Source organism: Pagrus pagrus (assembly GCF_965226575.1).
Source record: "Pagrus pagrus genome assembly, chromosome: 9".
NCBI lineage: Eukaryota > Metazoa > Chordata > Actinopteri > Spariformes > Sparidae > Pagrus > Pagrus pagrus.
In genome coordinates, this window is record NC_140193.1 from 31,095,382 (window position 1) to 31,105,845 (window position 10,464).

Sequence of the window (10,464 nt, forward strand, 5' to 3'; positions counted from 1 at the left end):
GAAACTCTCCTCTTCTGAACACAGAGCATATAGCGTTGATTCACATACAGTTCGTGGACAGACACTTCAGTCTTCTCAGCTGGGGACAATCCAAAGTCCGTGTAAAGGGGTGTCACGTGGATCTGCAGTGCGTGCAGGATGACGTCAACGCGTCACTTATGCCAGTACGCCTGCGCAGATTAACCAGGAAGAGCAATGGCAGTTTGAGACAACAATACAAAACACCTCAGCTATGTCTTGGAAGAAAGGAAAATAACAAGTAAGCCCGTTGAAATTTCACACATTATTGGCGGTGACCTGTTAAATGTATACAAGACTAATGAAAAGACGACGGGTGGGCTTTTATTGGAGGTGTTTAGAGACATGACAGCTGTGGTGCAAATGATGCTAGCTCTGAGCTGACAGACTTCACTGCTCGGTTGGTTTAACTCTTGTGTTAACTGTGTGTGTGTGAGTGTGTGAGCAGACTGACTCACGACCCCGACAACAGTGTGACTTTTGCGCTACTGTTGTGAGTACTGTAAGAATATTAGAACATGATCAATACATGTTTGTTATTATGTTTGATTTGTGCTTTCTATAAAATATTGGGTCAGTGAGAAAAGCCGAGTTGTCTTCATGTTGTTCATTTTGTCCTACCAACAGACCAAACCCGAAACGTACTTCATTTTCCCATGTGAGAAGCTGGGACCACGACGTTTTTTTGCTTCTGAGATGAGATTTATGTTTAATCGTGAGGCCAACAGTCACCTGCAGTTCAATCAAGCCTAATCCAATATCAAACTTCTTAGTCGTGTCACTTTAAATTATGAACCACCCATAACTGCTTCATCACAATTTAAGCTGACAGATCTAGGATCTGCATCAAACTGTACTCACTCCAGTCACCTAAAGCCATCTGATTAATTTAATCAAGACCATAATATGCACATGATCACATATTGTTGATATGAATAGTGTAATGCTACTTTTTTCCTGTTCTGTTGCCTTTGGTTTACGTTACACTGAAAGCTCTTAAAGATATAATATGTTGGAATTATTATTATTAAGAGTGTTCAAAAATATCTTTGTTATATATTTTGTTGATTTGTCTACTTACCCAAATGTTTCAAACAATTTTCAAACCCAGAGAAATCCACAAGTTTACTCATAGTAACGGTGCGTTTCAGTAGGTCACTACTGCTACTACCGCGATAGGGAAGTAATCGAACAAGACTAAACTTGAATTAAAACTTTAAAACATTATTTCATCTGTGAACATTTGCATCACCTCAGATAGATTGTCAGTGGTGGTTATTTAACGGTGTGCACACCACCAGTGAAACAGGTTTGACAGCAGCATTTTTGTTTATTCAACTTTGTCATGCAGTATTTATCCACTGCAAACAGCCAGATTACTTCAGTACGTAAGTCGTGATCTAACGTCAGTCAGCATTGACACACAAGAAGAGTGTGTGTGTGTGTGTGTGCGCGCGCGTGTTTAAATTCAAGTTAAAGCTGTGATGCTCTCTCTTCTTTTCCCCTTTAGTCTCTGTAATGTTTCCAGGAAACAAAGTACATTTCCCCTCCAGCTCCAGTCAGCAGTCAGCATTACAGTAAGGTGACATAAATACAGACAGCGGAGGTGTCCACGGCAGATCACTGCTTCAGTCAGGTCGATAATCGGTAGTGAAGATAAATCCACTTCTTAATCCCAAACGTTAAAAAGTGATCTCTGAGCTCTACTCCCGTTGGTAAACAGCTCCAGATCAGAGCAGAATCTGATGTGACTGTTTATTCCTCAGGTCTGGCTTAGCCCCGGTACTCTAGCCGGTTCTGAGTAGCTAAGAAGCATCTCCTCTCCACAAAACACTCTGCAAGGGTCTTATGTCTTGTTTTGACTAATGGAAATGACTAATGAAAGCAGCTGTTTACTGCATTCTTAGTTTTAGCTAGGTGTACCTAATAAACTGGTACTGAATATAAATTAAATATTCTTATAATATATAATTTCCAGCATTTGTTGATAAGATAGAACTGTCAGTGCTGGTATGTTAAATATCCTTTTTTGATAGTCAAGTGTGATGAAGCTTTTCTTGACATATTGAAAGCTCCTGATTAGCTTTTTAACAGATATGCAATCATGGGAAATGTTCACCCCTATGTAAAAACCAGTCATAACATTCATGCATAGCTCAATCTGGTTTTCAATGCTCCATATTTGTTTTATTTTCTAATATATTTTCTTCATTGACAGTTGCTTGTCCATCTCCATACCCTGCAGAGCTCTGACTGAAGATTGTTTGCAGATTTTTTTATTGAAGGTGTTGGAAATGACTTTGTTGATCTGGTCAATATGGGATGGAGATACACCAGTCTCACCATCTCTTTTGCAATATGGATTCTGAAACTGAAACTCAGTCTGACACCAGCACTGTGCATGTCTGTGCTTTTAATGTGCTCCAGCAGGTTTGATTGCCTCCAGTCCCAGTCCTAGCCATGGTGCGCTGCCAGTCCTGCCCCAGGCTGTGCTCCCGCTCGTCAGCTTACACGCTGGCCCTTGGCCTGGGCTTTGTAACCTTGGGGACCAGTCGTTTATTGCTGCTCAAACTATCTGCCAATGCTGGTGACTGACCAACGATGAGACACATTACACTTTTTGTTTCAAACAGATAATCTTCAAGTCAACAGTAAAATGGTTTTAATGTTTCCTCTGTGTATTCCACTGGAGTGCTTGCATCTTGTTGACTTTGTGTCTTTGTTTGTGTTCAATTTGCAGAGAACAAGTATGACTTCCTCCCTGCATCGGTCAACCTACTTGCTGAGACACTCAAACTGCTCTTCTGTCTGGTTATGTCAGTCAGGGTCGTAGTCCGAGGTAATCATTGAAGCCTCAGCTGTCTCAGTGGGTCTGTGTGTGTGATGGTAAGGTTTACTGATTGGCTCTTTTCGTCTGTTCCTTCAGAGGGACGATCATGCAGAGAGCTTGGCTGTTCCTCCAGTGCTTCGTTCCTCAGTTCCTTGAAGTGGGCTGTGCCTGCTTTCCTCTACTTTCTTGACAACCTCATCATCTTCTATGTGATGACTTACCTGCAGCCTGTTAGTTCAAATCTCAATATTTAGTTATATGACCACTACCTTAAGAAAATATTTTGTATGATAGCTTTGCAATGCGGTTTCTGAAGGAAATAGATTCCAGTTATTCAGCTTGTGTATTTGTAATTCTTTGAAACCCTGTTGGGAGTTTACTGAAAAAAAAGATGTTATTTAAATGTAGATTTACAGTATCTTCTCATATCATACAGGCTTTTACAGAATGTCCTGTACACAGTCTTCTGCTATCACTCTGTACTGTTTAACTATAGACCAGCTGTTCCTCCCTCTGTTCCCAGGCCATGGCAGTGTTGTTCTCCAACTTTGTTATCTTGACCACAGCTGTACTCTTCAGAATTGTTCTGAAGTAAGTGGCTCAACTGACAACTCTAATGTTTTGTTCTTTTATAGGGTAATGTGATTATCAGCTGACTCACTTTTTCTCATTCCCCGTTTCATGCTGTTGCTTTTCTATACCTTTTACCGATTTGTGAGACTTGTTTAGAATTAATGTCTTCCACTGAAACAGATGTTATAATAATATTAACAAATATTATAAAAGTGGCTTCAAAGTCAGATTTGACTTTACTACACAGTAGGGCAATATTACTGAATGTACTGCACTAGTTACAATGATTTTTCTAAAGCAAAAAATAGACAACTTTTACTAGACAACTAGTAGATAACTACCGTTGCAAAGACAGCATTAGCAACATGGCTAGTGCTAACAAGTAGGCTACTGTCCAAAGCAAAAAACAACTGCAAGAATTCCAGTGGGACCTAGAAACCCTGATCTCGGTGCTATGAAAAGGCAGAGTAAATCAATCAATCAATCAATCAATCAATCAATCAAACTTTATTTGTAGAGCGCTTTTCATACATGTTAATGTAACTCAAAGTGCTTTACAGAAATTAAAAGCAGCAGCAGCAACAATTAAAGCACCCAGTTGTATTAATAAGTATGCAGGTTTTGCTTCTTACTGATATAGTGAAAGACAATGTTGGTTTTGAGCCGTCTCAAGTCCCTGTGGTAAGAGGAAACGCATATCAGCAGGGTAATAACACTGGCGCTCTCCATTGAGTGAATGCCCCTCCATTCACTCTCTATTACTTTCTATCACTCTTCCTCTATGCCTTCTTTCTCGAGTTTCTATAGTTATTCCAGTTGTTCCACTGTTACCTGGGTAAAGCAACCAGGGAAAACAATTTCTTTTCCTGTTTTTGTTGTGCAGTGGCAGATGCGCTTCCTTTGTGCCATAATTTGACCTTAATTTTTCAGGGAAAAGTCCAGCTCGGTGGCAGACCGATTAGCATAGTGAAAGCAAGACTTATAGGGAGCCAATCTGTGCAGACATGGTGTCATGTAACCTGTACACTGTGCAATCAGTATTTACTTAAAGCAAGTTCAAGCAAAAAACGTTGTCTATTGCTAGTCTGAGTCACATTTAAGTTGAATGAAATACTCAAACTTTCAAGTTTTTATTGCTTCATCATTTCATGCATCATGTCATACATATTAGTGTAATGTTGCATATTTAATACTTTCACTGAGAATTTTACATGAAATACAGAGTCCAGATAAAACTAAAATGTTTGTTTCTCATCTTTTCCCTCAGGAGGCGCCTGTCCTGGGTTCAGTGGGCAGCATTAGTTGTCCTCTTCCTGTCTATCGTTTCCTTGACGACAGGATCAGGGAGCAGCCAGAAAGCCCTAGCTGTACCAGGTCTCCACTCAAACCCCCTCTCCACCCCTTCCAACTCTTGCCTACTCTACACACAGCTGCTGGAGCAGATGAGGAACAGCAGGTAATATGAATGCAGAAATACATTATAGGTGATGAATGAACTACCTGAAAAGAGAATGTAGCAGAACTAGTGATATTGACTTTTTTATTCCATGCATTCTCCCTCCTTGTCAAACCTACATTACCCACAATACAACTTGACCACCAACAGTTCATCTGGAGATGTTAAGATGTTAGATACAGGTAGTGGCTAATGTAGCTTTAAGGCAGCTAGCAACCAGATATGAGGATTGGGCTACAGAGGTCTATATGCTTGCGTCTTTCTAACCCCACACCTCCAGTTTTTTATTTTCAAACTTGTCACTTGAGCCAACATCAGTTGGGTTTGAAGACTGCATCACTTGAGCAAACTTATCATGCACCCAAAGAACTGAAATCTGACTTTGATGGTCCTTTGAGTTCAACTTCGACAACTTAAAAGAAAATCTAGTGAGGATAATTGTTGCCTCATAGGACATACTATTTACAGTCTATCGGCGTTTAATACAGTTGTTGATCAATATGTATGATTCTCCAGAGTCTCACAGCCTATTGTATACCTTATTTTGGAATAAATTTGAGTCAGTTATGTTGCTTTAATTTCTCTTGTTTTTTTTTTTTCTCTCCTACAACAGTGCCAGCGAATCATGGGTGTCGTCCCTGCCTGGACCGGCCTGGAGGGACAGGTTAGTGGGGAAGCTTCAGTCGCTGGGTGTTGGTCACATCCTGCTAATCCTCCAGTGCTTCATCGCCGCCATGGCCAACATCTACAATGAAAAGATCCTCAAAGAAGGAGACCAGCTCACTGAGAGCATCTTCATCCAGAACAGTAAATTGTGAGAGCGACCTATGGAAAAAATGAGAAGGCAGAAGACACATAGTTGCAGTCAGTTATTCCATTCTAATCGTAGTCTGCATAATCTTGTAGGTATGCCTTTGGTGTGGTGTTTAATGGTCTGACCCTTGGGCTCAGCAGTGAGGCAAGAGGCCTTACCATGCACTGTGGCCTCCTCCATGGACATAACATCTACTCCCTGGGTCTGATGGTGGTGACTGGTGAGTTAACAGTGGAGAAGAACAAAGTCCTCACATACATAAATGACAAAAGAGCTCATATGTCATTAACTTCTAAACAAATGATGTATCTTATTTGCTTTCTTACCAAGAGGTAGCAAAGAAGCTTGACACCACTTTTCTGTCTGTTAAATATTAAGCTCCAGCCAGGAGAACAGTATCTTATCTTAGCAGAAAGGCCAGAAGCAAGGGGAAACAACCCTGGAAATGGCCTGATTTTGTGCAAAAGTAAAAAAAAATCCTCTTTCCATCTGTCCTACCAGCATCTTTTCAGCTCACTAGTTAACATGTAACATGGAAAAAAAACTAGTTCATACCACATCGACAAACTTAATATAATATGTTACTTTGATGCTGGTAGAGGGATTTTTTTTTCTTTGGACTGAGCCAAGCTATCTGTTTTCCACTGCCTCCTGTCTATATGCTATGCTTTATATTCAAATAAATAAAAAAGCAACTAGGAAGGCACCCAGTTGATTGGATACCTCTGCCAAGGCCCAACAGTACCCTTTCATGCAATCAAGCCTAATCCAATATCAAACTTGATAGCCCATAACTGCGTAAACATGATATAAGATCACCAGATCAGTAACAGCCAACCACTAGAACAACAAAACAAAGCAGATGGAATCAGAATCTCCTTTGTGTTGTGGAAGAATAGTAGGTTCATAAGAGAAACAATGCTGAAGTCGAGCTGAAATTAAAAATGCCTTTTTAACCATTTTAGATTACATCCATGACCATTAAACTATTTAACAATATATGACAAAAAAATCAATTTCTTTGTATTTTTATATCAAAACCAAGTCATGTCGTCATCCTATAAAACAAAATGTCACGAGTGCTTATCGTAGCTTGAACCAACCAATTTCAACCAATAGTGTCATGCCATCCACCCATCAATCAATCTTCAACTTTAAGCAGTGGGCAACTGATTTCATGTCAGAAGGACGCTGCTGGAGCGGAGTGTTTCTGGGGGCTGTGGCACAAAGATTACTTTACAAATACACTCATTTATGACTTTACTTAGTGATTTTCATAAAACTGGATCATATTTTATGGTTTTCCTTCTAATGTCCTCTGGCTGCTCTGCCTGAACCCTCTGTGAGTTATGGAGCTTCCTGATGACCCGATGGCTTTACTTGTTGCTAAAGTAACCTCTAACAGTGGCTAACTGTACTGGGCTCCAAGTGAACACGGCTGGAGTCGGGACCCAACTCAAACTCTGAGACAAACTGCAGCCAGTTTGATGACATGAATCCAGTACTGAGGTGGTTTACAAATTTAGCTGCTGTTAGACAGTTACCGCTTGCTCACTTAGACCTTATGTTAACATTCGCGGTCCTCTTAGCTGACCAACGTTAAGCCGCGGGTTGCCAGGAGCCAAATCCGGCAAGGTTACTGTATTCCTGTCATCAAATTGGCAGCAGTTGGTCTCGGATGCTGCGTTCGGCTCTGCTTGGGTTGTGTTTGGACCTCTCATCACTTAACTGCTTGTGTTTGAGCTCCCAGTGACCTGGTCAGACAGAGTCCGCTACTTTGACATATAGCTCCATGGCAGGGGTTGTAATACACATTGAACACTAATGGTATTGGCTACAATAACTGGCAATCAATGTCCTCTAATACTTAGTCCCTCCCTACTTGACAGTTTCGACATTAAGGCTCACAAGTTGTCTATGAGTATATGACAAAGATCAGAAATGTAAAGTGTGCATTTGATAAACTGAGGCTCTTCTCTATCTTCTCCTCAGCGGCACTGGGTTTATCTGTGGCCTTCATCTTGAAATTCAGAGACAACATGTTCCATGTGCTGACAGGCCAGATCACCACAGTTCTGGTTACAGCACTCTCCTTCTTCCTCTTTGACTTCCACCCTTCGCTGGACTTCTTCCTCCAGGCTCCCATGGTCCTACTGGCCATCTTTATCTACAATGCCAGTCGGCCCAAGGACCTGGAGTACAGCCTGCAGCAGGAAAAACTGCGGGTCATCAACGGAGAGGTGTTCGAGAGGTCCAGAGGGGTAGGGAGAAAACCACAAAAACACAAATCTTCACTAACCATGCACACAAGCCACACACTCCTTTTCTCACACAGCGTCACTCACCTAACTGCCATGTTAAGCCCCTTCCTCTCCTCCCACACATACCAAGTCCTCTGTTGGAAACTTGGCTCTCTTTTTTTCTATAACCTGATTCTCTTCTCTGCTGAAAACAGCATTCAGACTCATGCTGGTGCTTTACCTCATTTAATTTCATTAGGTCAGTGCTGTCTATTGGATTTTGAAAGAGGAAGTTATTAAACAAACAGATCTCTATAGGGGCCATATTAGGACACTGTCCTGCACTTAGCAGGACTTGGAGGTTGTATCCATGACCCACACTCAACTTAGAAAGTTGGTGTGTGATGATGGTAGTAAGATTCTAAATACCTTTGTGTCTGCAGGTTTGTCCACTGAATTCCATCACGTCTCCACGCATTCTGATTTGCTCTTTTTACGTTTTTTTCCACAGGACGGCGAGGAGCTGGAGCTCCTAGCAAAGACCAACACAGACAGTGAATCTGAGGAGGAGTCTTTGTAGCACTGACTTACCTATAGGAGAGAAGATTTTCTTCTTCACTGCCTTTATATTCCAATACAGCATAAACCTGTGGTCCTGGACATAGCATGGTTGCAGATTCTTTCAAAGCGTTTACTTGAATGATGTTCAGCAAGTGAGCGATGAATGACAGAGATGAGAGACTGTGTCATGAACTCTGTCAGACTCTTGTGGTAACTAAGGCTATTGTGTATATTTTGAAATGTGCCTGTCTGTGTATGAGGACTGTCGAATTAAGTAGTGAAAGAAAAACACCAGTAATACATCATTATCTGTGAAGGGAAATCATTTTCACCATATTTTCTTTATTCTTTTGGATCATTAAGGGATTATGTTTTTGGTAGTTTACTTCCTTCAATGATTTCTGTTGTATGTACTGCTATTTGACTACTTGCAGTTGATTTACTGTATAAGTTGAATGACCAGCAGCCACATTTCAGACAGTTTGATGATTGTAAGGCTTTACACTATTTGTAATTGTTGTTGAAACTGTGAAAGGAGTATTTATTCAATCAATGGTCAAATTTAAAAGGTTGAAGACTTAAACACAACACAACACAACACAGTACAACACAAATTCACCAACAATAGTTTGAAAAATGTCCATGTAATTGTATTCTATAAATTGCCAGAAATGTAAACACATCAGGACAGTTGTTTCAGTTCCAGTACAGGGCTTTCTATTTTTTGGCTCAAACAGTGTATTTACTTAAGTGTGAACCAGAACTATGAGCTTTATAGACCAGTTAGTATGCCTGAATTTCTGAAAGCACAACAAACAGGGTCTTGGTTCTCTACTCGGCCCTGAACCTTTTTTTTTCTTCTTTTTTTTTTTTTTAAACATTTTTTTATACTGATGTATTATATCTTGAAATACTATGAAATAATTTTTGCTCTTGCTCATGCCGTGAATTTTTATCATGTCTGACTGTTGTTCTGAAATAAACTGCAAGTAAACAACTTTAATGTTTTCTGAGTTTAAGTAACATTGATAGCATCTAAAAGGTGAAAAACTGCAGTCTTATAGGAGAGGAGATGAACATGTGAGGGAGGAAAGGGAGCATAGATGTGTCAAGAAGAATGGGGACAAAAGGTAATGTTGACGAACATGAGAGGGTGGAGAAAGAAAAGAGTGATTGTGGATGAAAACTGTGGACCAGTTTTTGGACCATGGAGAGGGAGAGTAGTGAAGCAGGAGCTCAAAAAGGGAGGAGAACAACATAAGAAAATACATGTCTTTGTAACTACAGGTGAAAACACTATTTCATCATTACCTGGTCAATTTGAGAATTTGCAGACAGATCATTGGAAAGAAAATGTCCAAAATACACATTTAGGTGTTTAGTTCAGTTGCACATTTAAGCAAATAAGTGCATTTTTTATTATGTATCCTCATTGCATGTTTAAAGTAAAATATTCAAATTCATTCATATTCCTGGTGAATCTAAAAATGTAAATGGCAGAAATCTGCACCATACGCCAAACTTTCCAGTGTCACTTCTATCTGTATTCTGAAGGTGTTTTCTGAGAGGTTACTTTATAATTCATTCACAGCCTGATTTAAAGAACACCATATTGTCTGACTTATGGGGTGATAAAAACAGATATCCAAAATTCCCTCAGTAAGAACTTTAATATAATGTGTCAACAAAATGAAAAGGGAATTTTGAACCTGCCCATATTCAAAATTCAGATTTCCGATTTGGAAATTCGTGTGCGCATTTTTTATGTGGAAATGAATCATTTGCATATTTAAACATATGAGGGGGTTGAGGGGGTTAATAGCCATCTTTTTATGTTACATTCCTACTGAGGTACAGCACACATTTTTTTTAATGTATATATCATATTTTTAACTTTATTAAATGGCCAATAAAATATACTGTCAAGTAATTTACCTTTATCATCTTAATAGGCCACTAGGAGGAGATGTAG

At 39.9% G+C, this 10,464-nt stretch overlaps 1 protein-coding gene across 3 annotated transcripts; it reads left to right on the forward strand.

Annotated features, from left to right (window-relative positions):
• The first annotated feature begins 173 nt into the window (after positions 1 to 173).
• slc35a5 (solute carrier family 35 member A5) lies at positions 174 to 9,491 on the forward strand. 3 transcript variants are annotated; one of them, XM_084362519.1, is made up of 11 exons: positions 222 to 259; positions 2,237 to 2,303; positions 2,449 to 2,605; positions 2,759 to 2,857; positions 2,945 to 3,078; positions 3,372 to 3,439; positions 4,689 to 4,877; positions 5,491 to 5,691; positions 5,784 to 5,911; positions 7,684 to 7,952; positions 8,443 to 9,491. In XM_084362519.1, the coding sequence occupies exons 3-11, from the start codon at positions 2,479 to 2,481 to the stop codon at positions 8,509 to 8,511; spliced, it is 1,284 nt and encodes a 427-aa protein (XP_084218645.1). In that variant the 5' UTR covers positions 222 to 259; positions 2,237 to 2,303; positions 2,449 to 2,478; the 3' UTR covers positions 8,512 to 9,491. The 3 variants fall into 3 exon arrangements, with proteins under 3 accessions (XP_084218643.1, XP_084218644.1, XP_084218645.1); XM_084362517.1 differs by lacking the exon at positions 2,237 to 2,303 and having other exon boundaries at positions 174 to 259; positions 2,446 to 2,605; XM_084362518.1 differs by lacking the exon at positions 2,237 to 2,303 and having other exon boundaries at positions 180 to 259.
• The last annotated feature ends 973 nt before the right edge of the window (positions 9,492 to 10,464 follow it).